Below are 27,737 nucleotides of genomic sequence, written 5' to 3' on the forward strand. Positions count from 1 at the left end.
TGCATTCGATTGCTTGGTGTTATTGCGGTACGCAGGGAATCCTTATGGGAGAGCCATGGCGGAGTTTGAGCGTTCTGGGGCGATACCCGTTTATGAAAATTTACATTTTTGTTCTCGTCTGCGAATGTTTTCCAAGGCTATACAAGCGTAGGAGGTTGATTCCAGATCCAGGATGTGCAGAATACCGGTCACTAATGGGACCATAAACGAACCGCAGCGTCCCAGATTTCCCTGCCTGGACATGGCTGCAAACCAAAAGCCCCCAATCTATTGGTTGAGACTGCGAGGCCGTGAACTGCAAACTGGATTTGGAATACCTCGGCAATGAGAAGAAAACGGCCTGGCTCTCTATTGAATTCAAAGAGGTTTATTAGGAGATTATGTAGTATTATGGTTTAATTTTCTCGGGTGAGCACGAGTATTTGAAGTAATGACGATGCAGAAATAATGAAGATGCCCGTCGGGAGACAAGTGAAGTCCGATAAACATACCTTTGATTAAACTGAGCAGCTTCTAATAGAAATACGAGAGCAGCGAATATAGGGTTAAGAGGAGCCCACAAACCTGCATCCTTGAGCGTCTCGAGGGCCATATCAGAGAGCAAAGTTGTATATCCATCCCAAGCCTTCCCGTGAAATATGATTTGGACACCGATCTATGACAGCGCGCTGTTCAAAATAGACGTGCATACCGTTTACACTTTGGTATCCTCGCATTTTCCCTGTGGAGTAGCGATATCTTCAGCCATGGAATTGCCCCGACCAGCAATGAGTTGAATATTCCGATTTTAACATATGCACCACTTGGTTATGGATTCCTGACTGGACAAGTCACAAACTTCCAACTAGAAGTACGGAGCAGTTGTTCTTTAAACCCGGCAGAGGGTGTTTTAATCCTTGTATGTGCAGAAGGTCCCAAGAAATCTCGAACTGGTCGCGAAGTTGAATGTGTTTGCGAAACAAAGAGGATGCGCTTCAGCACAGGTTGCACTTGCATGGATCTGGGCCAACTAGACGGACTGGAGTCTCAGCTTTGGGGTTAAATCTGGGATTTTGATCAATTCGTAATGGCGGTGGTGTGAGAGTGTCTGTTCCAGCTGGTTGGTGTCCTGCTGCAGCTAGGGTGTTGTCTGCGAATCTAGGGCAAATGAGCCTAACAGTGAAGTTTTGATGGTTAGCAAAGAGACATCTATGAAATCAGCTCCTCACATATTATTTCTCTGTGCTTGATATCGGATCGTTGGTTCTTTGGGCGTTGGATGTTGGGGTGGAAGCAGCAGAAGCTGGGAGTTCAACCTCGACTTTAGTGCGTCACTGATTTCTGGTCCAACGCAGCTCACGGGTCAAGATATGATGAGATGAAATACCTACTCTGCAGCCCCTTCAGTTCAAGACCTCTTATACGCGTAGCCTCACAGCAGCTTCCAAGAATCCGCGAGTTCATCCGCCATTCGGCAACCATGCCAACCGAACCAACGACGGCACCCGGGGCTTCGACGAGGATGAGTTACTCACCACGCAGACCGATGCCCTCAGCGTTAGAATTTACCCTGGAAGCGACATGCTCGGTCTGTTGATCTGCCCTCAAAAATCTTCACTGCACCGGCTAAGCCTTGTGAAACTGTACAGACAACCAAAGCACGCGCCAGCACGCTCAATCTCCCTCATGGGCCCGTCCAATTACCCATATTCATGCCCGTTGCGACGCAAGCATCGTTAAAAGGGCTGACGCCGGACCAGCTTAAGCAAACGGGGTGTATGCTATGCTTGAATAACACATATCACCTGGGATTGAAGCCAGGTCAGGAGGTGTTGGATGCGGTGGGCGGAGCGCATAAGTTTCAAGGGTGGGATAGGAATATATTGACGGATAGCGGAGGGTGAGTTGTATTCTTCTTGCTGTGTCGGAGGATATTTCGTCTGGTATTAAACGTCCGGCGCATTTGCGCGATCATTGCTAATGCAGGAATGATTCATTTTCCGGTCTAACAGGTTCCAGATGGTTTCTCTATTAAAACTTGCCAAAGTCACGGAGGAGGGAGTTAGGTTTTTAAGTCCGCATGATGGGACACCGATGTGAGATATTCTGCGCCCGTATGCCTATTTCGCGTAGACGGTAGCTAACTTCCCAAGAGGCTTCTCACTCCGGAGCATTCGATATCATTACAAAACTCGATAGGGTCGGATATTATCATGCAACTTGACGATGTTATCGCTACGACTTCCCCTGACCATGAACGCATGAAAGAAGCAATGGAACGTTCGGTGCGTTGGTTGGATCGTTGCATCGATGCACATAAATATCCTGAGAGGCAGAATTTATTCTGTATTATACAAGGTGGACTCGACTTGGAAATGAGAAAAGAATGTTGCAAACAAATGGTGGAGAGAGATACGCCTGGTATCGCCATCGGCGGCCTTTCCGGGGGCGAGGCAAAAGACGAGTTTTGCAAAGTGTAAGCTGTGAATTTCCCCGAGCATAAGGATTGATAGGTTAACAATGACTACCAGGGTTGATACGTGCACGGATTTGTTGCCTTCGAATAAACCAAGATATGTTATGGGCGTGGTAAGCGTGTAATCTACGATAGAATCGTCCAGCCCGCAGCTAATCGCGTACAGGGCTACCCTGAAGATTTAGTTGTAGCGGTCGCTTTGGGTGCAGATATGTTTGATTGCGTCTGGCCTACACGAACAGCTGTGAGTCGCGAGCTAATTCTTTTGATTGTTTCCCGGAATTAATTTGAACAGCGGTTTGGGAATGCCGTCACGTCCTACGGCACTATCAGTCTCCGACACGCATCATATGCTAATGATCTGAGGCCGATCGAGGAGGGCTGCAAGTGTACTACGTGCAGACCCAAATCCGAAGGAGGCTTGGGCATTACACGCGCGTACATCCACCATCTAGCCTCAAAGGAGACAGTTGGAGCACATCTGTAAGTTATCTCATTGAACGGAGTGAGCTTATCTGACATATTGACAGGCTTACAATGCACAATGTTCATTCCCTCCTTTCTCTAATGAACCGCGCGAGACAAGCTATTTTAGAGGACCAGTATCCAGCGTTTTGCCGCGAGTTCTTTGCAAATTTATATAGCAACCGTTCAGAGTATCCCGACTGGGCAGTGAATGCACTCCGGCAAGTCGGCGTAGATCTAATGGCGGATTAAAGGGCGGAAGGATGGGTGATTACGAAGGAAAAGGACTTACTGAGACTTCGCTTTGCATTGGGGGAGCGCTGGTTGTGCATTTGACGGATATAACAGTCTTTCATAGCATGTTCTTAAAATAGATTTGTGACAAAACTTCTTTTCGCGTCGTGATTCGACGCGACGGGAATTGGATTGGCAACTCTTCCTCATCACACTCAACAAACAACTAAGATATCTTTCGCTTCTCGAGTCGCCATGGCATCCATTGCACCTGCGAACGGCATCCATGTGGTTCAAGAGCCCGTAACTCCCCCCCAGCCCGCCGCCTCTCCAAACCCACCGCACGACCCCTCGCACGAAGAACACCAATACCTCAACCTCATCCGCTCGATACTCACAACAGGCGAACACCGCCCTGACCGCACAGGGACAGGAACACGCTCCCTCTTCGCGCCACCACAACTTCGCTTTTCCCTCTCCAAACCCGGCCCGGCGTCGTCTTCCGCCCCAATCCCGATTTTACCCCTCCTCACAACGAAACGCGTCTTCCTCCGCGCTGTAATACTCGAATTGCTCTGGTTCGTCTCGGGAAGCACATCCTCTATCCCTCTCAGCGAAGCTGGTGTAAAAATCTGGGATGGGAACGGGAGCCGGGAATTCCTTGACTCGGTTGGCCTGTCGCATCGGGACGTGGGCGACCTGGGTCCCGTGTACGGGTTTCAATGGCGGCATTTTGGCGCGGAATACGTGGATGCGAAAGCAGACTACACTGGGAAAGGGGTGGATCAAATCGTCGAGGTGGTGAGGAAGTTGAAGGAGAATCCATACGATAGGCGGATTATCCTCAGCGCATGGAATCCGGCGGACTTGAAGAAGATGGCATTGCCGCCTTGTCATATGTTTGCCCAGTTTTACGTCTCTTTCGCACCGGACGCGAATGGGGAGACTGGGAAAAGGCAAAAGGGGACGTTGCACTGTCTTCTCTACCAACGATCGTGCGACATGGGCCTTGGGGTGCCTTTCAACATCGCTTCGTATGCAATCCTTACGCATATGCTAGCCCACGCTGCTGATTTATACCCTGGCACATTGACCCATACTATGGGTGATGCCCATGTATATCTCGATCATGTCGAGGCGTTGCAGGAGCAGCTGACGCGAGAACCTACTGCGTTCCCGGAGCTCAAAATCAAGAGGGAGGACCGCGGGAGTGGGGAGATGGATGGATGGGAAGAGAGTGACTTTGAGGTCATCGGGTATAAACCGCATAAGATGATTAAAATGAAGATGAGTGTTTGAGAGGGTGTCTTGTTGGTTCTATTTCAACCGTCCTAATGTTTATACGACTACCCCTTTACGATTTGGAGTGAGAGATGAAGAGAAATGTATATCATGCACTGGTCATTACCATTATATCCAAGAGATTCCCAAAAAAGCCAAAGCCAGATAGACCTTCCAGAGCCCAGTCACCTAAAACGCCCATGCTCTTGCAATGAAAACATGCAACAGAGATGCAAACGAGTCTATGCTCGAAAACGCTCAAGATTTTGACACTATGCCTCGATCAGATCGGGAATCGGTGGCCCAACGCCTCTTAATAACACAATCGTGTCCCCCTGCGCAACTCCACAGCTCCCAATCTTTAAAGGGAAATCTAACAGCTTCCCTCCCTCGACATGGAACACTCTCAACCGTTCATCCTCCCCTTCCACCCGGTTATTCACATTCTGAACTTGCAACCTCTTCGCCGCATCGTCCAACAACCGGCCCACACTCCACCCCGCATCAAAATAGAAATCCCCAGAAGGATATTTCGACTTGGTGGTATCCGCTGACGCTTCCACATGGAGGTAGAACCGCTTCGACACATCGATTTTCGAATCACCTTTTGCAGATCTCTTCAGCGCATTGAGGTTTGCGGTCCTCGCCGCCGCGCTGCTGGGCGGTTTGGGCTTGGGCGCCAGATTCGCCGCGACGTTGGATGACTTGTCCTTGCCCCACGCGCGCAGTTTGGAGAATGCCGATCGGGCCTTATCCACGTTGGTTTGCGATACGGAAGCTAGTTTCCCGCCTGCGGGTCTTGCGCCGAGCGGTATTAACTTTGAGCAGTCGTGGTCTTCTTGCAATCGATGCGACAGGCAATACTGCCTATTGCAATTCTTGCAGTGCACACCGGGGTTCTGCAAGGTGTGAATCAACGTCTTGCACTGCGGATGCGAACATTGCGTGGTATTATAGATTGTTGGTTTTGTGTTGGGCGAGAGCATGCTATTGTTCCTCGTCGCGCCGCCTTCTTTTCTTCTCCGTGCGGCCGCCCATTCTCCTTCTTTAGGGCACTTGTGCGCGGTCTCGGTGCGGTGGTCGAGGCAGAAGGTGTTCTTGCATGATTCACACCGGAACGGAAGGAAATCGAGTTGCCGGCAGTACTCGAACTGGCAGTGCTTGCCGATTGCGTCCAGATCGTGCTCTGGGCCCATTTGCGTAAAGGACTCTTGCCGGTGGCCTGAGAGAGGGGGGGATGAAGGCGGCATGGTGACGGGATTGTGAGGGGTCAAAGGGGGTTCACTAAAAGACTGACAGTATGGCTGTATGAATGAATGCGTTTATAAATCAAAACTAAACGCTGACAACTGGTGATAGCTCTCTCTGCGAGCCGGAGCCCTTCGTCCACCGGGATATCAAGAACGACGCGGAGTTAAGAGGCGGACGGAGCCACACGGAATGTTCCAGCCACATCTCGACGGATTAGTCATCGCCAAGAGGATGAGTTCTGTTTGCCTTGTTTGTCTGGATATCAGGGGCAACAGATTGATTCAGAGCTGCACCGAGTAAGATTATACAGTCCAGTAAACAAAAGGGCTCATAGCTAATGACCAAGAATAAGATATTAAAAAGGTCTTTCCGATACGTACATGTGATACGGTATTGAGTGGTCGGACCGGTGCACGCTGACAAACAGGGAACAGACGAATGGCAGGGACCAGCGTCTCCTAGTAACGCTCTCAGTGAGTGATAGCTGGGACAGAAGACCTTGCGATGGAACTGCCGCTGCAGGAATTGCCAAATTATCATTTCGACGCTATGTGTTGTGGGTATATGCGCCTCGACAGCCTGGGGTATTATATGCAACGCCAACATCAAATACACAAAAATACTCCCCACAACATACGCGCATTAAGAAAAAGGTAAGTATACAGCCAAAGGATACAAATAAAAAAGGAAACACTGCGCTAAGCAAGACAAACAGCCAGCGAGGCCGCAGATACCAACTAATATGAACCAGAATCCTTGACGGGTGGAGGGCCAAATGGGATGGCAGAAGTTGAAGTGAAAACGGGAAGGCTTTCCTTAGTGTAAGTCGTTGGGGGAGCTGATTGAACCGTCTTTTGCGGTTGGGTAAATGGTGAAAGTGGTGTTAGAGGCGGAGAAGGAAAAGACTGGTTGTTGGTGCCTCGCTGCTCTTCAGGGCTTAGAGCAGTATTTGAGACCAATATCTCAGTCGGCGAAATCGGGTTAGACTCCGCCGGGAGAGGGATTGTCGGTGGATCGATAGTAACAGGCTTCAACTCAACCTTTGAAGCCGCTGCAGGTGTCATCGTACGGGAAGACTTTGCCGCTGGCTTGCCTGGGTATTGTTTTTGTGCTCGTGCCACAGAACTCTTCTTTGGCGGTCTACTTGCGGCCCTACTCCGTTCTTCTGCAATTCTTGCTGCCTCTCGAGCAGCATGCTCTTCAGGGGTAGGGACCTTCAGCCTAAGTTGTATTTTCCTCACGCCGCTCGAAATGGTGTCAATGCCTTCATTCAGGGAGATTGCACGGGTGGAGCTAGGGCTTTCGATAGCATTATCAAGCTTTTCATCTGGCGGAGGTGCCCTTTTTGAAAGGGACCGCCCATTTTTTCCTGGTGTTCTACCCGACGTAGCCGCCCTTTGCTTCGGGACATTCAAAACCAGAGATGTTGCAGGCCTCGAGGTTGGGGCTTGTGTTCTGCTAACAGGGCGATTTGGAGCCTCGCGAGGCTTTCGGGTGGTGCTGTCTTTAGATGTCGCACTGACCGCGCTCGAGGTTACACTGAGCTTTCGGGAAAGTGGTGGAGGTGGCACCTGAGCTTCCTCAAGAGCTTCAATTGGTGTTTCGAGAAGGGTGGGATCGGGTAAGTCGCTAGATGATGCTATAGTAGTCCGGCGAGTGCTGCGGGCCGGTCTAGAATTTCCAGGTTGCAACTCTGGGAATACTGATGCTTTGGGCTTTCTTTCCCGAAGTTGCATGTGACCGCGTTCGGAAACACTTTCGAGTTCGGTAGAGCTTGTCAGTGAATGGCGTTCTCGTTTAGTACGGCCATTTTCCCCCTTTAAATCGGCATACTTCAGGCTTAAAGTCTGCCGGTCAGTGGGTATAATGGCTTTGGATAATTCAACCGTTGCCAATGCCCAATCGGCTTCGGGAACCGAGTAAGGTTCGTCTGGAGTACCATCGTGAGAGAACAGAGCTCCCCGATCCTTGACCGGCGCAACTGCTTTCGCCGCCGACGCTTGGGTATGTGCTAAGAAATTTGGCTGTCCCTTATCGCGAGACTTGCGAATAGGTGGCGGAGGCGGGCGCTGGGAAATCGCTTCCAACTCTTCCAGCATCGGGACGCTCCACCACGTCGTGTCGAAGGCTACAGGCTCCTCAGTCAACCCAGAGCTTGAGCCCTGTCCACTCTGATCCTCAAGATCAAGGCGATTGAACATCTCAGATATTAGGCGGCTATTATTTTCTGTGTGGTCAACCGAGTTTTGCGTAACTGCAAGAGCTGAAATATGGCTGAAAACTCCACTAGTTAGTGCCCGGTCACTATATCCGCCTTCGAGAACACTAATGACTCTCCCGTCCACTGCTAGATCCTCTTCCTCGGCGAGTCGGATGATATCTAACGTAAATTTAGCGTAGAAATCTGTAGGGACATTGACTTGATGCCTTTGCATGCCAACACCTTCCCATTCACTGGCGTCGAACCCTGCGGAGATGAAAATCGCAGCCTTTGGTCGGACATAACTTGTCGAAGCACTTATTTGCTGAGCCTGCGATCGCAAAAAGCCACGAGCCTTGTCCAGAAGAACCGTGTACTTCGTATTATACAACTGCCAAAACTCCGTAGCATCGTTCCATGATTCAAGGTGCACATTCCAGACGGATTGGCCGTGAGCATTGTCAATGCAGACGCTGGCGTTCATGACTTTCTCTTCATCACCACTTTCACAAGGGTATGAGTTGATATCATGCAAACTAAAATAGCCGATTTTGACTTTTTGATGTGGCAGGGCATTTCTATGTCCCGATATTGCTTTCTGGTTCTGCTCCCAGGCAATGGTCTGGGATCCATCACCGTGATGCAGATCAAAGTCAATGATTGCAGCGTGCGTTAGGCCGTGGGTCATCGAAGCGTGGGCAATACCGACATGCACATTATTCAACCAGCAAAATCCAGAAGGATAATCCGAAGAACAATGGTGGCCCGGTGGACGAACACAGACGAACGCGCGCCGTGTTGCGTCGTTTTCGAAAACAGCATCGACGGCTTCACATACGCCTCCTAATGCCCCTTCAAAGGCGTTTAAAGACTCTGGACATAAGTATAAATCACCCTCATGCAATTTAGAGGCGGAACGGGAGGCATCGCTCCCTGAGCTGGTCGGGCGGACAAGCTCCTTCCCACCCGCTGCCAAGCGAGATTCTGCCGCATCACACATCGTTTTCAATTCCGCCATCCACTTGACTCCGTGCACATGGGTAACTGCGGGAGAGTTCAACGGCATAGTTCGTGTCGTCTTGCGAATTTGAAAGGGCGGCACTGGCAACCGACTTAAATCGAGATCAGGGTGCGGCGCAAACCGGTGATGGCCCCATCGCTTCCCCATCCGAACATATGCAGCTGCCAACCCCAAAATTGCAGCGTGTAGCCGCTCTGGCCGCTCAACTATAGACTCCAATCCCACCTTGGAAGTCCTTGGGCGTGAATACCTATGTCCGAAGCACGAATCCTGGAGTACCACGACGGCTCTCGACTGTAGATTTGTAGACTGATGGAGCGCAAGTTCTTTCGCGAAATGATCCGCAGCGACTGACGCGGCAGTGAGGGGAGGAGGGGGCGACGGACATTCCGACATCGAAGGCGAACCGGGTCGCATCATTGTTCTCGAAGGGGTGAGGAATTGGGAGGAAGCTCGCCTGGAGGTGCTCGCGCGCGGAGAGCCAACACCGTTTGAGTTCTGAACGGAGCGTAGAGAAGCGGTAGATAATCGTTTCTTTAAAGAGGGAGTCGACGCCCGCCTCTCGTCTCTCAGAGAGTTTATGCTTGGTGTTCGTCGAGGCACGGGGGGTCGATACGAGGACGATTCATAGCGCGGTGGTTGGATTCTATCAAGGGAACGATACGATTGGGACGGCGTTCGCGAGGGGGAAGACCGATTCGGAGCACCTGGTGATGCGAGCGAGAGCTGGTTGAAGGAGCTCGCCAGCTGGTCACGCCCATTGTTTGTTGTGAGCTGCTGCTGTCGCCCTGGCGATCCAGCGTGCTCTGCCGGCGACATGGCTAGTGGGGGTTTCCTGCTTGCTCCAACTTGCCCAGTAAGGTATAACTAGATGAGTTCAGTACAGCTTGCTAGGCCTTGTTATATTAAGGACATGGATGGTGTGAGTGCATGGTGTTTGGGGTTTGAAGGATGGAAAGCTGCTCCCACGCGTCATCACAGCCAAGCTATATATCATGTCGCTCCTTGCACAGGGGGTGAAACTAGGGGGCGCTTGCTGTAGATCTCCCACACAAATGCCCAGTTTGGTGCCACAAAGAAACATTATATTGCTGAAGAAGGGGGATTTCTCCCGGCTTTCAATGTATTTTCGCGGCGCCGAAAAAAAAAGTTAACACGCCTGCAACGGAAAACAGGCACAAAAAAAGAAAGCCGGGGTCCCGCCGCGATTCGAACGCGGGGCCTCTCGCAGCTTTGAGTTGCGCCCAAAGCGAGAATCATACCACTAGACCACGAGACCGATTGCTGCCAAGGACCTGGCCTGCCGTGCGTCTTCAACTAAATCGATCCCAGGACGGTGGAAATACCTTTTTCCTTTAAAATGGCTCTGGCGACGAGCAAAGCAAATGGGCACCATTGCAACATCTTATCAAAGACGAAAACCGGAATGCTGGTCGCACAAGCCTTGCCAAGCACGTTCACAGCAGCTACAAGGCGTCGGACACGTCAACGCTATGGGAGTACTTTGATCATCAAGAGAACGGGTTTGTCTTAGGTCATATTTACATTTCAGGCACATCTCTAGCTATATCCCAGCAAAAGCAAAGGCCATCACAGGTGCAAGGAGAAAAAAGCAACTTCTCCAGGAGTTTAGAGGTCTCGGGCGCGATGAAATGGCACGCAGGATCATTTATTGATACCAGCAGCCTTGTTCCCGCATCTGCTTCCGTTTGACCTCACAAAGGGGGTATCATGGTAAAGGGTGGTGGAGTTGTTTATATAACAGCTGCGAGCTACATATTTACAAGTTCTCCTGGAAAGCAAGTTCGGTCATGAAGCCGACGACGAGCTTGGCGTGTTCGAGCATGTGGTTGAAGTTAAGGCCACGGAGGACGTCGCTGGGGGTGTGGATTCCTGGGCGCAAGTTGGAGATAGCACCCTCAGCAATCATGGCAGCGGGGAAGCCATATCGGTGGGCAGAGGCGTGGTCGGAGCAAGCATAGCCGCAGCGGGTGTTAACAGTTGGGAGGCGGGTATACTGTAAGGTGATGTGGTTAGCCATGTTTCTTTCTTCTATGTTCAATATCCAAGAGAGGTAATACTGACTTTGCCAACGAGGGAGCGGGCGAAGTTGGTCAATTGGGAGTTGACGTTGTCGGTGATGACACCCATCTCCTCACGAGCACCTGGTCTGACATAGCCAGTCATATCCTGGTTCAACATGGCCTTGATCTGGCGGCGTTGCTGGGAGTAGCGGGCGAAAATGTCCGCAGAGCCGAGCAGACCCAATTCTTCACCAGCATACCAGTGGAACTCCATGGTGTTGGGAGCATTTCCTTGCACAACCTCTTGGTTCTGCAACACACCACGGAGGGCCTCCAAGATGGTCACAGAGCCACTGCCGTTGTCATCGGCACCGGGAGCGGGTCCGTTTCGATCCCTCAAGTTGATGCTATCTTGGTGGGCACCCACGACAACAGTATTGGCAGACTTGCCGGGGATGGTGGCAATAATACTGAATTGTGCGAATCGGTGCATGAATTTCTCGACCTTGGCGCCGTTTCGGGCGGCACCAGATGATTGGAGAATCGCTTGAACTTGCTCCATCATCCAGGTTGCCGATTGCACACCAGTTCGAGATGTGTAGTATCGGTTGTGATACGAAGAGAACATGGTGAGATCCCGTTGAATTCTCTGTGCGGAAAGATTGGCGACCATCGCCTTAACCTTGTCCTCTTGTTGCATCACTTTTGGGTAGTTGGGAGCGGCCTGGACGCTGAAGCTGCTTGGTGTAATGTTATTTTCGACCTCATGGGTGATGTCGAAGAAATCTTTGCCCTCCTACACAATGAATGTAGTTAGCAAATGCTCGCTCCAAAGTGAACCTGACAAGCCAGCGCTGGAAAACAGGGGGAGAGGGAAGAACATACAACTTTCAAGGCATACTTCTCGTCCTCCGTGACCCATTTCGTTTGACCGGGAGCTAATTCAATCAAGAACTTGCCCTCATGCTGGGGAGGAATCGAGGCTGCCAAGGCAGTGGCACCGAATGCCAACAATGGAACGAACTTCATTGTCGTATGTTTGGAGACTTAGGGTCTAGGGGATCCGAGAAAGAACTGAAAGAGAGATGGGCAGCAGCTTCGAGGAGAGAACCTGAGACGAAAAGATTCAAACATGAGGGCGCACAGCAGTATTAAATACTCACTGCTTGAAACTAACGAGGGAAAGAAGCGGGTGACTGCGGCGTGGAGCTATTTGGGATATCATGTTGACTACACCACATGCTCGAGCCGATATGAAGGAAGATTGCCGGTGAAATTGAACGAAGTACAGTCCCAAGCCGACATCCTGGGGAAGGTCGCAATCTCTGTAAGTAGCCGAAACCCAATTGGGTCGGGGAACTGTTGTCAAGATGGGGTCTCAAGCCGAAAGAGGATGTTGATATTCTACGGGCCCGCGTTTCTCACAAGGATATGCCCGATCTTCAATATGCCTATGATTGGCGGGTGGGCCCCTAACTTTCATTTTTCGAGAGAACGGGGAAGCCGAAGCACTCGGCTTCTCAGTTTTCTCTGGTTCCCGGACAAACATAATTGACAGCGAAGCATGAAGGAACAAGTTGTCCGCTTCCCAGATTGTGCACCTCGCACGCCAGGAGGGGGAGCGATCTTGTGTGTTTTCGCGTTTTGAGACAGAAACGCAACCCTATCAAATTGACAAAATCTTGAAACTTCTGACATTGCCTGGTTGTCCCATATGGGGTAGGATCCGCGTGGAAGCCGAGACGACATGCTTTCCGAGACCAGGAAGACGTTTCATCAGCAGTCAAGGCTCGGAAAGCTAGATTCGGCGTGTCTGCTAGCCTCTACTCCGTACGCCAACTCGCTTCCCCAGGATCCTGGGGAAAAACGGGCGTTAACCTCCAAAAAACTGCCTTTGCTCGCATGCATTGCGCAGGCCCAGGCGCATCTAGACTTGAAGCTTTTGATGTCGAGCATCTCTGTGGTTCTGCGATAACGATATCAACAAGATAATTTAAAATTGTGCCAGGAATGGTGGTTGAGGGTGGATTGCCTGTGATCTGCCGCTAAAACTTGCAGATCTCAGGAACCGATCCATCCCTCTTCAAGTTCCAGAAGAGCACCAGGTCGAGCGCTGAGAGACCTTGAAAAAACGCATCATTCAAGAGTCAGCCAATGAAACTGGTTACTCTCAAGTCGTCATACGGTGCAAGTTGCAGTGCAACCCAGCTCATCCGGTCAGAAGTCGGTCACGGTATGCCGAGGCGGAGATTTGGCTTTGGTTGCCCAACGCAAGACACTGTCGAATCCCTGCGTCTCTCTTTTTCCAGAACAACTGAAGAAAGCCCAGGTTTCCATGCCTGCTCTGCCCTGGCGCACCGCTCTTACCCGCGCTAAGAATGAGGAGCGAGATCACTGCTGCAACCAGCCCCACAAAGCTTAAACCCCACAAGCTGCCGCTACAGCAGCACAAAATCATCATCGTCTAGGGGGCAATTTGCCGTTGAACAGGCCATGTTTGTTGTTGTCTTTTCTTCAAGGTGCCATCCGAGCGGAAGCAAGAGTGGCAAAATACGCCGAGAAGCGGAAGAGAATGCCAAGACTCCCGGTGCGCCAAGACGATCCCCCGCAATTTCAATTGTCTGCTGTTTATTGGCCCATGCGACAAGTTCCTCCCCACAGTATCAAAGTGTGGAGGTACTTTCATCTCTCCAAAGTTCACATATGTAACCCCCAGTTTCTCATAGTTCCGGCCTCTGCCCGAGCACAGCAAAATGCGTGCTATTATTATTTTATCTTGTCCAGGCTGGCATCCCTGGTGCCATATGTCGCGGACTGCGGTGAAAACGTGATTCGGGGGAATCCGTGGTGCCCAGGGATCTGCACTGCTGATTGTCCACGAGACCCTTCGAACAGGGTTTAGCCACCCCTTCTGTCCATCTCAAGTTCTCAACTGCTGTTGTTGCTCCCCTCCATCACCCCGTCTCAAGCGCCATTTTAATCAAGGCAAATGCGACCATCAGCACGGTGACGTACAAGCCTTCTGCTGCTCGCGGAAACTGTTATTAGCGGCAGTGACTGGAAACAAACTGAAGTGCGGGGAACCGCCAGCCTCAGCGGTTCGAACCTCTTCTCCCCATCATCCCACTCTCTTCTCTTTTGAGTCGCTGGATCCTGGTCTTATATCTTGCCATTCAAATTTCAGCAAGAACTTTGTCAATCTTTCGCTTTGGTTCTCACGGACCATCCTCACTGCCACCTTCCGTGACCGGCGCTTTTTTTATACAGGGTCTCATCGGAGCTTTTGTACCGAACCGGATTGTTTCTGCATATTGACATCGTAATCAACACGCAGGCTGGCAGTGATGGCAGATACAACAGGCTCGCGTCAGTGCCCTTTTTGCTCCTTCCTTACTGCCTATCCTGTAGGCGGTTTACGATAGTGACCTGGTCGATTGTGACACTGACGATGATCCCATCTGTTCTTGTTCCATTTAGGAAACCCGTTTGCCAGACGAACTTCTCATGGTCCCAAGGCAATAAACGCGTATCGGGCATTGACACCTCTGTCTTGGCTCTTGGTGGTCGTCTTCGGCATCTACTACTCTGTCCGTCGTCCTGACGATGACCACCATGGCTCCACCATCGGGAAGCAAGCAGAGATTAACCCAACGCCTTTTTCCCAGACCAAAACCATTACTACCATCTACTGGTAAGATGCGAGATGTTTATTAACAATTCTTGCTTTCTTATAGTATGGAGGATGTTTCCCATAAAGTAACTGCCATGCGGGGGAGAATGTCGTTCTCTTTTTCAATCCCCTTGAGCTAACTTTGCCCGTCAGGGTGATTCTCCTGCTCTCTCAGCTTGGATATATGGGCCAATTATGGTCTTCAAGTGCAGAGAGGCTTACGGCGGCTGCCAACGTGGCGCCATACTACATCCTAAACAATCTCTTCATACTATCTTTTGTCCTCCTCTGGGTTCGCTCCCACTTCTGGGGGGCTGAAATCTTCGACATTGCCTCGCTCATCAACCAGGGCATGCTATACTGGAGATATCCGGGTCTTCCCCAACTTATCCATCTGCCAGCAGTTGCCGGGCCCTACGCTTGGTCTATTACAACCCTCTTCTGGAATGGTGCCGTAGCTGTTGGTGGGTATAGCCTCCCAAAGAGGATTGTTGCCAATGTGTTTATCTGGGTCATGTTCCTCTTTGGACAAGCCCATGTGGCACACCGGAGCGACCAAGCTCTCGGCTATTCGTTCAGCCTTTTAACTTTGTGTAAGCACCCTTCAACCTCCACATTCTCGCGTCTTCGCTGGATTTGGCACGGCTAACCCGAATTTTCCACAGCACTGGCCCTGAAGCAGTTCTCCCTGAAGATTATTTCCTTGCAGTGGATCTTCGCGTTTGTGATCTTTGGCCTTTTCCTGGTTTCGTCACTCTACAGTTCAACCGCCAGGTATCATAAGCGAGACTTCTTCTTCCGGAGTTTGACGGAGCCTGAGGCTGGTGACCGTGAGCGCCAGCCTTTGCTCGGTAATGAGTGAAGGAAAGCTCGAGGGCTGTCTTACTAGGTGATCCTGACAGAAATTGTGTTCGATCGCCCAACAGGCCGATTCTTGCAAGTATCTCCTAATGGTGGGTTAAGTTGTTTTCCACCTCCCCCCGTTTTCCAATTACTGAACACTCTGATGGTGAGCTTGAACTTCCCGCTTGGGTTTACATATCTGTTTCTCGCCAAAATATGTAGGAACGCGCTTAGTGCGTGGATTATTTCGTGTTACGTTTCGCTCTAATTTTGGGCACATTAATATGGCATTTCGTGCTCAGTCGTTCTACAGTTTGATAATTCTATGGTCAATTAGTATTCGGTATTTAGTCCAGTTCCTCGGCTCCATGCTCAATGTTCTGCAATTCTTTTAAAGAGATAATCCCATATTCTACCACATCCGCGTATACAGACAAGGCCTCATTGCTTTGGAGTCGTTTTGCCACCAATACTTGCTCCGTCGGCCTCAAGAACTATGGTTGAAGATCAGATCATCCGAAGGGCAGTTCGGGCCGGACCGGATTTCCAGGAACCAATCAACAGGGACGGTACCGCCAAGCCTCCCCGTCTCGCGGCTGCTGACTAACTAAATACATCCCAATTGACCAGTGACGGCATTGCAGTTTCAAAGCGCCGAACAACATCAGGCCACTTGCCTTTGAATATCGCCTCCGGGAGCGCAGCCCTTCATCCAAGCAAGGAAATTTCTGTTTGGCGCAATCTGCTGAAATGAGCTACGGGTGAGCCAGTCGGAGTTTGATACCCACGCTTGATTGCCCGTGATGGCTAGTTCATGAGGCAGATTCGGGAGAAAAAGGAGTTGCGTTTCTGACTGAGGTTCAGTGACGAAATGTATATAATGAGCCATTAGGGTGCAATATATTGGCTACTTGTTATCTTTTGAATTGCAATCTGAGATTGCTACTTGATCACAACTTTCGCCTAAGGGAAACTCCTCTTTGACCAACGCCACTATAGCCATGGCCGTGAAGAACGAGCCCAGACGGGTACAACATATCGAACGCAAAGAATTGTATACAAATCTGGAAGCGAGAATACGGTATCTCCATAACTTCCTTGATTTCAATTCAAGTACGTTTCTTGACGATATCAAGCCGCGCCAATGTCTACAAGCACCACTGTTCGATGCTGACACTCGCCCTGTGCACTAGATGACATCGAAGCTCTGATCACCGGCTCCAAATATATCAAAACACTCATTCCCGCCGTCGTGAATATCGTTTATAAAAAGTTGTTGCAATATGATATCACAGCACGCGCATTCCAGACGCGGAGTACAAGTTTCGAGGGTTCCCTCGACGAACAGCCCGATGAAAATAGCCCGCAGATCCTGCATCGAAAGATGTTTTTAAGAGGCTATTTGAACAGGTTATGTTCAGACCCGAGTAAGATGGAATTTTGGGAATATCTAGATAAAGTTGGGTGAGTAGGATTCGGGTTGCATGATTCATGCCGGAAGGAATTCCACAGCTGACTGGACTTTTACTACGACAGCATGATGCACGTCGGTCGCGGTCGCGAGCACCCATTACATATCGAATTTGTCCATATTGGCGCGAATCTGGGGTTCATTCAGAACGTTCTCACAGAAGCACTCCTCTCGCACCCGCGACTCCCGTTGTCCCGCAAAATCGCCCTCGTCACCGCCATTGGCAAAGTGATTTGGGTGCAAAACGACCTCTTTGCGAAATGGTATGTCCGTGATGGCGACGAATTTGCGGATGATATGGAAGCGGTCGCGGTGGAACGGGAGGGCTACTTGCATGGAAAGAAAATGATTGTCGGCGAAGGATCGGAGAGTGAGACGGATGGAGAGGCAGCTTCATCGGCTACTGCTACGTGTCCATTCACCGGAATGGCAAAGGGCGTCTCGGGAATGCATATCGAAGAGCAAAAGCAGAATGTGATGCCGAAAGAGCACTCCCCGTCGGAACTTCCTGGATGAAGTAACAAATGTGATTAGTCATCTGCGGAAATCATATCTTAGTGCGTGTCGGAGTCCTGATGGAGTTAAATGGGTTCCTTCTTTAAGCCAATCTCATTTGCGTCCACTGTAACATCTTTGCTTGACTATGGGAGCTGTGGGCAAAATACGAGGATATGCCCCTCAAAATGACCAAGCGGTCACTGCTCCCCAAACTTTGACCTGTTGAAGGAGCTCGTTGCAAGCCAGTATCCGAAACTGGCGACGTCGACTATAAAATCGTTGTTCTCACTAGCAATTGGGCGTTTCTAACGGCTTCCTCCGTACTTCATTGCAGTTACTCGATACTCGTTTGTCTAGGCTCGAGGTGAGCCCCAAGTTCAAATCGTTGCAAAGTTGAGCGAACCGAGCCCGTTAATAACATTACTAACGGCATCAGTTGTCAAAACCACCCAAAATGCCTTTCGAACCCCTCTCTGCCACCGGGCAAAATCTCATTGATACTGCTACCACAGTTATCAACAACATTCCCGTTTCCGACTTCTACAGTGTGGCCAGCACCGCCATCTCCGACGACGGCCGCGTCTTCTCGGGCGTTAACGTCTATCATTTTACCGGCGGACCATGCGCGGAGCTTGTCACTTTGGGTGTTGCAGCAGCAGCAGGGGCGCAGAAGCTGACTCACATCGTGGCCGTTGCCAATCAGAATAGAGGTATCTTGAGCCCATGCGGAAGATGCCGGCAGGTCCTCACCGATTTGCATCCTGGAATCAAGGTGGTCGTTGTGGGAAAAGAGGGAGCACTAATGGTGCCTGTGGAAGAGCTGCTGCCTGCCATATTTACTTGGGACAAGGACTATGACCGTATCTAGTTTGACCGAGGGCTGTGATGTTGACGCGGCGCACACCTCGGATGTGCCGATTGAGGCCTCCAGCCGTCGCTACCTTTATGGACTCAATTGCAGAACAATTTCTTTGTCTCCTTTGACATTCTTATTCTTCTTTCATTCACTTGTTAGTTGTTACCTAGTTATGGCCCAGACTATATGCGCAGTGGAAACATGCGGGGAAGCCCCCTTATCTTATCGGAAGTTCCCACTTTGGTTGTCAGGGCAACTCCGTTTACAAACACACGCACGTGAAACTCACTACATCTCTTCTCTCGTTGCGCGTCAAGGCGACCTTGACTCCTCGCACGAAGGAGCTGTACTGCGAGGAATGATATTTATCGCTTATTTACTGGCATTAAATATTAAACGTGGAAGGTCGCTTTTCGCTGTCTTTTCCCCTCCTTTCGTTTTTGAGCCTATCCCGCATCTTTCCACCCCAAGATTGACGTAAAGTCGAATGTTTACAGGAAAGGTACGCGAGCTAACCCCTCTCAATATTAGCTTTGCTGTCGCACTGACTGTATCTATTTCCGTTAGAATTGACCGCGCGCATTGTTGATATCTCTCTGACCGGTAAACCACTGTCGCCCGGAAGCAATCTTCAGCGGGGTTGGTGGTGTTTCAAAGCCCTTTAGGGACCGTTCCGTCGTACATAGGCAATACCGCATCGGAGAATCAAGGTCATCTATATTTATACTGAGAGGGTCCTACGTTTAAACGGGCAGCTTTCTGCCCCGAGGGCAAAAGTGTAGTGACGTCTTACTGGTGCTCTAGTTCTATTTCCGCAGCGCAATCAGTCCGACATCGATAACAAGAATTCATCGCCCAAAAGCACGAGTGCATACCATGGCCCACAACCTAAATGGCGGCAATGGTAATCCGGCACCACCTTCGTATAACGAAGAACCGCCGTCATATTATAACGATAGCGTCCTAACCTACGACACGAATGATGACGTGACAGCTCCCATTTCCGAGCACGGTCGACAAGATGGATCGACGATGAGACTTTTATCACCCAGCGAAGGCAGCTACGTTGATGAGAATGTTGATAGATACTCGGCAGAGGCAGATGTGGGTGGCGCGCATTTTAGAGGCTCGCATAATGGGATGTCGCATCGCCGATTGTATGTAAACCCCAGTGTCAAATCTTCTATTCCAAGTTCAGTTCCCTCCGAATCGCAACAAAATAAGGATGCCGAGGCCCCAGGATATGCTCCAAGGAATTCCAGTTTACCTATATACTGTCCCCCGGCTGAGATGCCCTCGACTCTACTACAATGCCCCGTCAATACAGTACGAACGATGTCCCTGATTCAAAATGGAAACAAGGCTACCAAGGATAAGGAAATCAAACCCCAAAAATCGGTGTCTTTTGCGGTTCCAAAACCTGCTCCTACCCTTAGGATGGTCGTTGACCCGCTAATGATCCCCCCTCCTCTCCGGCTAGCTACACCCAAGCCGCCAGTGAAGCCCAAACCGGAGTCCCATTTGGATTCGATATGTAGTAGCAAGCTACTTTCAAGAGGGGACTGCACTGGACTTTCAATTATACCAGAGGCACAATTTGAACAACCAGCTAACCAATTGTATGATAGAAGCTCAGTATCCACCGCCCGGGTCGTCGCGATACCAACCACTACACCAGCATAATCACTCGACAACATCTTTCGCGCCGTCTCGACCACCATCAAGTTTAAGCAATGCGCCTAGTTTGCCGCCTCCAAGCAGTTCAGGGGACCGACCAGGTTCGCCAACTCGACCTTGGACGCCATCTGGCGCTACCGACCGGGAGAGGCGACCTCCTTCTATCACTAATTACGAACCCGCAGAAATTAATGGTAGCCCACGACCAGGCACCCCGAGCTCGAGATATGGTGGTAGCCCACGTCGACCACTTCCGCCGGCACCGCTTTTTTCTGCGCCGTCAGCTGGTGAAACGAGTATTGATATCGGAAGCGAGGTCGATGATCCTTTTGGAGGAAATGGGAGGACGATCGATTCAAAACCAGGGTCCCGGGCTAGTATGAGGTCCTACAGCTCCTACCTTACCGAATCAACCATGGTTACAGACGAAAAGGATACCATGAGCAAAGTGGATCTTGATGATGACTGGTCAGAGACCAACACTGATCCAAACTTGCATTATGGACCAGCTCCTACCGGTCGTCAAGATCGTAGAGGCGTCAGGCAAGCCCAGATGACCAAGAAGGAGGTCAAATTGATCAACGGTGAACTCGTGTTGGAATGCAAAATTCCAACAATTCTGCATAGTTTCCTTCCTCGCCGAGATGATCGCGAATTTACACATATGCGATACACTGCTGTGACATGCGACCCGGATGATTTCGTGCCACGAGGGTACAAGTTACGGCAAAACATCGGTACCACGATGCGAGAAACCGAATTGTTTGTTTGCATCACTATGTACAACGAAGATGAAATCAATTTCACTCGGACAATGCATGGTGTCATGAGAAATATCTCTCATTTTTGCTCCCGAACGAAATCTCGAACATGGGGAAAGGATGGCTGGAAGAAGATTGTTGTGTGCATCATTGCAGACGGCAGACAAAAGGTGCATCCACGAACTCTCAACGCCCTTGCAGCGATGGGTGTTTATCAAGACGGTTTTGCAACGAACGTCGTCAACCAGAAGGAGGTTACCGCCCACGTGTACGAGTATACGACCCAAGTCTCACTCGACTCTGATATGAAATTTAAGGGTGCAGAAAAAGGCATCGTCCCATGCCAGGTTATCTTCTGCCTGAAGGAGCGTAACCAGAAAAAGCTCAATTCCCATCGATGGTTCTTCAACGCGTTCGGTCGTGCTCTGACCCCCAATGTTTGTATCTTACTCGATGTCGGTACAAAACCAGCTCCCACAGCTCTATATCATCTCTGGAAAGCGTTCGATCAAGACTCGAATGTTGCCGGGGCCGCAGGTGAAATCAAAGCTGGTAAGGGGAAAGGATGGCTTGGCTTATTCAATCCTTTGGTCGCGTCTCAGAATTTCGAGTATAAGATGTCCAATATCTTGGATAAACCGCTCGAATCCGTTTTTGGGTATATTACTGTGCTGCCAGGTGCATTGAGTGCGTATCGATACCATGCGTTACAGAATGATAGCACTGGCCATGGGCCTCTCAGCCAGTACTTTAAGGGAGAAATGTTGCATGGGAAAAATGCCGATGTTTTCACAGCAAATATGTACTTGGCAGAAGATCGCATTTTGTGCTGGGAGCTTGTTGCTAAAAGGGAAGATCAGTGGATTTTGAAGTTTGTGAAAAACGCTGTTGGGGAGACTGACGTTCCGGGTAGGTCATTCACTGAAATATCCCAATCGTTCTTGAGGGCTGACATTGTCACTAGATGCCGTTCCTGAATTCATCTCCCAACGACGAAGATGGCTCAACGGCGCTTTCTTTGCTGCTGTATATTCTCTCACTCATTTCCGCCAGATATGGAAGACGGATCATTCGGTTATGCGAAAGATCCTGCTTCATATCGAGTTCATATACCAGTTCGTCAGTTTAATTTTCACATTCTTTTCTTTGGTAAGACCCGCTCGGTTCCCTTTAATGTTAGATATAAACTGATATCCGGATGCAAAGGCCAATTTTTATATCACGTTCTATTTTATTGCCGGAACTCTGGCATCCAAGGATATTGACCCCTTTGGGCATAATATTGGGAAAATTATCTTCGTGATATTAAGATATGCCTGTGTTTTGCTTATTTGCTTACAATTCATCCTATCTATGGGCAATCGACCTCAAGGGTAAGCACCTTTTGAGCTCCTCCTGTTGCAAGGACCCAACTAATCATTACCAACAGCGCCAAAAAGATGTTTATGTCAAGTATGATCGTGTATGGAATTATCATGGCCTATACGACATTCGCTGCCCTGTACATGGTAGTCATTCAACTCAAGCAGCTGAACGATCCGAAGAAAAAGGACCAGAATCTGGGCAGCAACGTTTTCACCAATATCATCGTCTCGACACTCTCGACAGTTGGTCTCTACTTCTTCATGTCCTTCATGTACCTCGACCCGTGGCACATGTTTACATCTTCCCTTCAATACTTCGCCCTTCTCCCCAGCTACCTCTGCACTCTCCAAGTCTATGCTTTCTGTAACACCCACGACGTCACCTGGGGCACGAAGGGCGACAACGTCATCCACACCGATCTCGGCATCGCGCGAACAACTGACCCTTCCACCGTCGAACTTGAAATGCCCTCAGAACAACTTGACATCGACAGCGGGTATGATGAGGCTCTTCGCAACCTGCGAGATCGGCTCGAAGTCAAAGCTCCCGAAGTCTCTGAAGCCCAGATGCAAGAAGACTACTATCGCGCGGTGCGTACGTACATGGTCTCGATATGGGTCATCGCCAATGCTACTCTCGCCATGGCGGTGAGCGAGTCCTACAGCCAGCATCAGGTCGGTAGCAATGGGTATCTAGCTTTTGTGTTATGGGCCGTTGCAGGCCTGGCGGTTTTCCGTGCCCTGGGCTCTACGGCCTTTGCGGTGTTGAATGTGGTGCATAAGATCGCGGAGGGGAGGTTGAAGCTTACTGCGGGATCGAACTCGTCATCGAGTGTTGGTAGCGCCGCGGTCCTGAGTAGTAAGGGCTTTGGCGCTCATAGGAATATGGGTGAGAAGGTGAGAGATTGGTTTAGTGAGACGGGGTGGAATATAAAGAGGAAAGCGGACAGGATAGCATTCTGGAAGAAATGAGTGTGTGTATATGTCCTTGGTCTTATTTCGGTTGGGATTTGGGAGGCTGATTTTGCTATTAATGTGATTGTACGAGTTATGATTGATTGGTTGGATGGGCAGGTAGGTAGGAAAGATTTTCTATTCATCTGGAGTTAAGAGGACAAAACCTATTAATTGCTGTTGAATGTATTCTATGTAACTATGTCTAATTTTAAATATTTTGATATGGAATAATCACTTGGCTGCTGACCTTCGCCTCAAAACATACCTAAAAGCGTGTCTATTCGGGGAAAGCGCAGCTGGTATATATCATCAAACAGGAAGGCGCGCTTCACACAGGGAAAGCGCAACCGGTACCATTTTAGTATGGAAGGCTCAACCAAGTGCTTTCCTAAATCATAAATAGGAAGGTATGTTTGAATTAGGGAAGGCGCGACTGGCATGATATTTAGAACAGAAGGTGTGACTGGATATACCCATGCCTTCCTATTTCAGAAATAGGAAGGTGCTTTCCGAATTTGGAAAGCGCGACTAAAGGTACTATGCCTCCAGGTATAACATGGAGTCGCTGCTTCCAATGTAGATATCCCACAGGCTCAAGAAGGGGATGTGCAATAAGAATACATCACAAGAGCGAATGCACGCAAAACAGCGGGGGTATATCAGTGCAACATGCCAATATGCATAGCCCAAATGTAATCCATTGATAAAGAAAAGCTCCCTACATCCTATCCTCCCTCCACCGACTCCTCATCTTATCCCACGCCTGCTTCTCTTCCAATCCCGCCCTTGTATCCATCCCCATCCCCATCCCTCGCTCAACCCACTCCTTGCTCTCCATCTCTGCTAATCGCGAGAGCGCGCGGGCAAAGGCAAACCGCTCTTCATCGCCGCTGAATATCGATGTAGATTTCAATTCCGACATGGAGAGACCGAGATCGTCCATTAGTTGGCGCATGGCGTTGTCCATGTCTTCTTCGGATTCTGTGGAAGACGAGTTGGAGGAAGAGGAGGCGGAAGAGATAGGTTTTGAGTTGGCTGCTGAGGATTTGGGGGTGTGGGAGATGGATTCCCTGATTTCGGCGGGGGAAAGGAAGAGGTTCGAGAGAGGAACGGCGGTCGTGAGAACAAGTTTGGCCTGAGGGGGAAATATTAGCACGATTTTCTCGGCGCTTGGGGAATCGGAAGATCCCATACTCTACTTTCATAAACAGCATCGATAAAGGTAATAAATCGCCTCGCCAAATCGCGCTGATGTAGCGTCATGCCCGGCACGTTTGTAATGATAAAGGCGTTGTAACTCCTCATCAGTTCAAGGTAATCTGCCGCACTGGTTGCTTTACCGATTAGTTCGTCAAAGGTAAACCTTGCCGCTGCCCCTGAAGCTTCTGGGACAACGACATCGCGGCCCCAGACTTGATGGACGGCGCGGTGAGGTGGATCGTTTTTGAAGTCGCCTAAGTACTCGAACCACTTGTCTGCGTGGTGATCGGCCTGCAATCCCAGAGGCTGGTGGTAAACGCCAGACGGCGGTCGGGGGATTTTGCGGTAATCAGTGGTAGAATTGAGATTTAGGACGGTTAAGGTGTTTTTCAGGAGTTGAATGCATGGAATGAATGACTGGCGTTGGATTCCATTTTTATACAATTCATCCGGGTGACGATTGGAGGTCGTTACAAGGACGACGCCATGAGACATCAAGGATTCGAGTAGCCTATTTCATAGGTGAGCGTTGTCGTCTCAATGGATACATCTACCAACGGCGAAAAGTGCTTACCTTCTCAGGATCATCGCGTCGGCGACATCTGTGCATTGAAACTCATCAAAGCAAAGCACACTCGACTGCTCCGCAATCTGAGCCGCCACGAAGGGGACACCATCAAAATCGGTGCCATGCTTCATCTTCACGACATGCAGTCGCCTATGAACATCCTGCATAAAGTTGTGAAAGTGTATGCGCGTCTTGGAGCCGATATTTGCCGGCAGGGTATCATAAAACAGGTCCATCAACATGGTCTTTCCGCACCCAACATCGCCGTGCATATATAAACCCTTGGGTAGGTTTTCAGGTAGCCGGGTGGTGATCCCGGATGACTTCGATCCCCTACCAAATAGAGTATCGAAGAAGGAAGATTTGCGCGGAGCATTTAGGTCCGCGAGCGAAGGGTGGACGACGGTAGGAGGGTCATAACCCTTAAGAACTTGGTGAAGGTCTTGCAGACGTTCAATGATTGCTGCGAATTGCAAAACCAAACAAGGGTTTCCAGTCAACAGAAAGTTCTCCAAAGGCAACCGCACACAACAGGAACCAGGTATCTTAGCATACCTCTCTGGTGGTCATCATCCCTCAGTCGTCCCGACTGCACTCTTAAATTGTATTCTTCAATCGGACCGTGTGACCCCCCACAAGATTTGTCTTGAATTCCAATAGCAGTGCTGGTACTCGCCATCCTCCTCGCTTCACCTATACACCTCCGGCCATTCATATCCACCTTCCTCCCCCTTCCCGAGTACGCAAATTTAATGCCATTATCGCATTGCGTCCCACGAGCGGATCGGCCTGGGCGGCTCGAAGACACTCCCCTCGCCCCAGCAGAGAATGATCGGGCGCGGCACGGTGCGGGCAGCGAAGTGTCAGCGAAGATCTTGCGACATGGGCGTATGGCAGTTCGCATCATTCGTTCGCCGATTATCTGGTTTCCTACTCTAATCCCGCGCGGCACTTTACTCCTCAGAATCTTGGGGAAATATGCGGCGTTCGTTCCAGCGTCCCAAGCGCCAGTATATATAACATAAATGATATTGTCTAAATTTAATAAATCTGCAATCGCCGTATGCGATGAGATCGCTCTCTCTATTTCGACGTTGTCCCACTGCGGAGTATTCCGGAGTGGGCGGGTTCGCGATCACGGATCCGGGTTATGCAAAGCGGGTAGTTAGGGAATAAAACAAATGAAGCCAACGCTTTCTAGGATGCGAACAAAGGAGAAATGATATACGCTTCACATCAGATGATAATAACAAACATGCAGAAACCTTGCTGTTAGTTAACACTTAGAAGTGACGAAAAAGGGACGGCGATTACGAGCGCGCCAATTCTTCGGGCGGTGACCGAGTTTTGCCATCGGAAAGCGGAAAGACACTAGTATCAATGCAGCTAGCGCGGTACTATTGCCGAGGTGCGCTAATAATGTATTACATAATACACGCACATTCGCGCTTCTATGAGCGCATAAAAACCAGGGTAACTGCCCTTTATAGAACCAAAGAAACAGATCAGACCCAATAACAGCCAGCCTGGTTAGCTCAATCGGTAGAGCGTGAGACTCTTAATCTCAAGGCTGCGGGTTCGAGCCCCGCATCGGGCTTTTCTTTTTGGTCTTTTTCTATTTGATCATCGGTAAAAATTTTCCTTTTTCTTTTTTAGGAGATGAGCTTAGCGGTCTTCGGAGCTGGGTAGAATAGATACGGAGTAACGGAAGAAGATAAAAGCACAAGCAACCAGCTAGAGCTGAAGTAAAATGGTGGTATTCCATAATATATAACCACGCCACAGCAAACACATCAATGATACTCATCTCACTTGCATTGGGCATTTCACGGTCTTTACATTCATCATTGCTCATTCATCATATACCACCACCGCCGCCACCGTCCAAGATTCGGAATCCCCCATACACCCATGTAACTCTCCCTTCCTTCCTTCCCTTCTCTCCCTTGGTTTTCATTTTAGGCACAAGGTGCAAAGGGGGAGCGAACGGTAGGCGATGAGAGGGACACAGGACATCGAATCGAAGAAGGGGAAAAAAAAAAGCTACAAGAATTTGTTGAAAAGGGGACGAGAAGAAAAATAGGGGAATAGATTTTGGATAACCAAGGAAATCAAAGGATATAAAAGTCAAAAGAAAAAGAACCTTAGAATGGGTTCGTGCGAAATCAAGGAGACGTAAAGAGAAGAGAAACTGGTATCGAAAAGGGAAGAAAGAGTAATTATCGGGAGGGCGAGGGAATTTTGCGTATCGATGCAGACGCAGGGCGCAGAAAGAGAAAAGGGAGAGAGAGGGAGACAAAACACAACGACAAGAAGCCGTTGGCAGTAAAATCACGCCAGCCCAACATACACCATGAGCTTCGTGTTCCGTTGAATCGCCACCTCCAAATCCGCATCGCTCATCAAATCCACAAACCCGCGCGACGGCTCGTCTTTATACCGCAGCAGAATATCCTCCTCGACCTTGAGCCGATCCCGTATCTTGTCTCTCAACTGCTCCAGCATGATATCGGCAGGGACGCGCACGACGATGATATCGTCTTGGAAAAACACCTTGATCCGGATGGCGTTGGCGTTGGAGGTGGATGAGACGGATGCCTGCGTCAGGGCGCTGCCTTGGCGGATCATCATTTGCTGCGGGTCGATGCGCGAGACGCTGGATTGCGAGACGGACCCTTGGCTTCGTTGGTGGCTGGGGTAGTTGTTCATCTGACCCTGGGAAGATTGGCGGGATGCACTGGGGGATGGATCATGGCCGGATGACGGCTGCGAGCCGGAGGAGAGACGGTATTCGTCTGTCATCATGGTTGGGTCCATTTCGAAATCGCCGGCACGTGGGGCGAAAAGCTGTCGCACGAGCTGGCAGCGGGAGATGTGTGGTGGCATCGCGAGAAGTTTCTTGATATACTCGTCGAGGTTTTGGCGCCGGCCGTTGGAGATC

The 27,737-nt window shown here is 50.0% G+C and overlaps 10 protein-coding genes and 2 non-coding genes across 12 annotated transcripts in view; 6 read left to right on the forward strand and 6 right to left on the reverse strand.

Moving 5' to 3' along the window:
- Positions 1 to 3,409: 3,409 nt before the first annotated feature.
- On the forward strand, positions 3,410 to 4,453 carry UREG_02640 (thymidylate synthase; the record flags this gene model as incomplete). The annotated part of the gene is made up of 1 exon (XM_002543078.1): positions 3,410 to 4,453. One exon carries the CDS (start codon positions 3,410 to 3,412, stop codon positions 4,451 to 4,453), a length of 1,044 nt encoding a protein of 347 aa, XP_002543124.1.
- A 388-nt stretch (positions 4,454 to 4,841) lies between these two features.
- On the reverse strand, positions 4,842 to 5,685 carry UREG_02641 (uncharacterized protein; the record flags this gene model as incomplete). The annotated part of the gene is given in 2 exon segments (XM_002543079.1): positions 4,842 to 4,859; positions 4,879 to 5,685. 2 exon segments carry the CDS (start codon positions 5,683 to 5,685, stop codon positions 4,842 to 4,844), a joined length of 825 nt encoding a protein of 274 aa, XP_002543125.1.
- A 738-nt stretch (positions 5,686 to 6,423) lies between these two features.
- Positions 6,424 to 9,726, reverse strand: UREG_02642 (uncharacterized protein; the record flags this gene model as incomplete). The annotated part of the gene is made up of 1 exon (XM_002543080.1): positions 6,424 to 9,726. The coding sequence occupies one exon, from the start codon at positions 9,724 to 9,726 to the stop codon at positions 6,424 to 6,426; it is 3,303 nt and encodes a 1,100-aa protein (XP_002543126.1).
- A 375-nt stretch (positions 9,727 to 10,101) lies between these two features.
- On the reverse strand, positions 10,102 to 10,186 carry UREG_08037. The gene has a single exon. It is a non-coding gene; the product is annotated as a tRNA-Pro (tRNA).
- A 501-nt stretch (positions 10,187 to 10,687) lies between these two features.
- On the reverse strand, positions 10,688 to 11,960 carry UREG_02643 (uncharacterized protein; the record flags this gene model as incomplete). The annotated part of the gene is made up of 3 exons (XM_002543081.1): positions 10,688 to 10,924; positions 10,993 to 11,727; positions 11,817 to 11,960. The coding sequence occupies 3 exons, from the start codon at positions 11,958 to 11,960 to the stop codon at positions 10,688 to 10,690; spliced, it is 1,116 nt and encodes a 371-aa protein (XP_002543127.1).
- A 2,315-nt stretch (positions 11,961 to 14,275) lies between these two features.
- On the forward strand, positions 14,276 to 15,463 carry UREG_02644 (uncharacterized protein; the record flags this gene model as incomplete). The annotated part of the gene is made up of 4 exons (XM_002543082.1): positions 14,276 to 14,297; positions 14,409 to 14,622; positions 14,755 to 15,194; positions 15,267 to 15,463. 4 exons carry the CDS (start codon positions 14,276 to 14,278, stop codon positions 15,461 to 15,463), a joined length of 873 nt encoding a protein of 290 aa, XP_002543128.1.
- Positions 15,464 to 16,445: 982 nt separating this feature from the next.
- On the forward strand, positions 16,446 to 17,431 carry UREG_02645 (uncharacterized protein; the record flags this gene model as incomplete). Its single annotated transcript, XM_002543083.1, has 3 exons — positions 16,446 to 16,557; positions 16,638 to 16,908; positions 16,981 to 17,431. 3 exons carry the CDS (start codon positions 16,446 to 16,448, stop codon positions 17,429 to 17,431), a joined length of 834 nt encoding a protein of 277 aa, XP_002543129.1.
- A 436-nt stretch (positions 17,432 to 17,867) lies between these two features.
- Positions 17,868 to 18,631, forward strand: UREG_02646 (blasticidin-S deaminase; the record flags this gene model as incomplete). Its single annotated transcript, XM_002543084.1, has 2 exons — positions 17,868 to 18,218; positions 18,440 to 18,631. The coding sequence occupies 2 exons, from the start codon at positions 17,868 to 17,870 to the stop codon at positions 18,629 to 18,631; spliced, it is 543 nt and encodes a 180-aa protein (XP_002543130.1).
- Positions 18,632 to 19,145: 514 nt separating this feature from the next.
- On the forward strand, positions 19,146 to 23,043 carry UREG_02647 (chitin synthase 2; the record flags this gene model as incomplete). Its single annotated transcript, XM_002543085.1, has 6 exons — positions 19,146 to 19,411; positions 19,442 to 19,766; positions 19,906 to 21,616; positions 21,672 to 21,856; positions 21,914 to 22,080; positions 22,137 to 23,043. The coding sequence occupies 6 exons, from the start codon at positions 19,146 to 19,148 to the stop codon at positions 23,041 to 23,043; spliced, it is 3,561 nt and encodes a 1,186-aa protein (XP_002543131.1).
- A 703-nt stretch (positions 23,044 to 23,746) lies between these two features.
- Positions 23,747 to 25,700, reverse strand: UREG_02648 (uncharacterized protein; the record flags this gene model as incomplete). The annotated part of the gene is made up of 4 exons (XM_002543086.1): positions 23,747 to 24,163; positions 24,223 to 24,739; positions 24,803 to 25,259; positions 25,352 to 25,700. The coding sequence occupies 4 exons, from the start codon at positions 25,698 to 25,700 to the stop codon at positions 23,747 to 23,749; spliced, it is 1,740 nt and encodes a 579-aa protein (XP_002543132.1).
- Positions 25,701 to 26,320: 620 nt separating this feature from the next.
- UREG_08034 lies at positions 26,321 to 26,393 on the forward strand. Its single transcript has one exon. It is a non-coding gene; the product is annotated as a tRNA-Lys (tRNA).
- A 734-nt stretch (positions 26,394 to 27,127) lies between these two features.
- The window catches only part of UREG_02649 (uncharacterized protein), a gene marked incomplete at both ends in the record, with an annotated part of 2,166 nt that continues 1,556 nt past the window's right edge, over positions 27,128 to 27,737 (reverse strand). The window contains one exon of the mRNA XM_002543087.1: positions 27,128 to 27,694. Within this exon, the coding sequence (XP_002543133.1) occupies positions 27,128 to 27,694 (567 nt within the window). The remainder of the gene's footprint in view (positions 27,695 to 27,737) is intronic.

Source organism: Uncinocarpus reesii, genomic scaffold, assembly GCF_000003515.1.
Source record: "Uncinocarpus reesii 1704 scaffold_1 genomic scaffold, whole genome shotgun sequence".
NCBI lineage: Eukaryota > Fungi > Ascomycota > Eurotiomycetes > Onygenales > Onygenaceae > Uncinocarpus > Uncinocarpus reesii.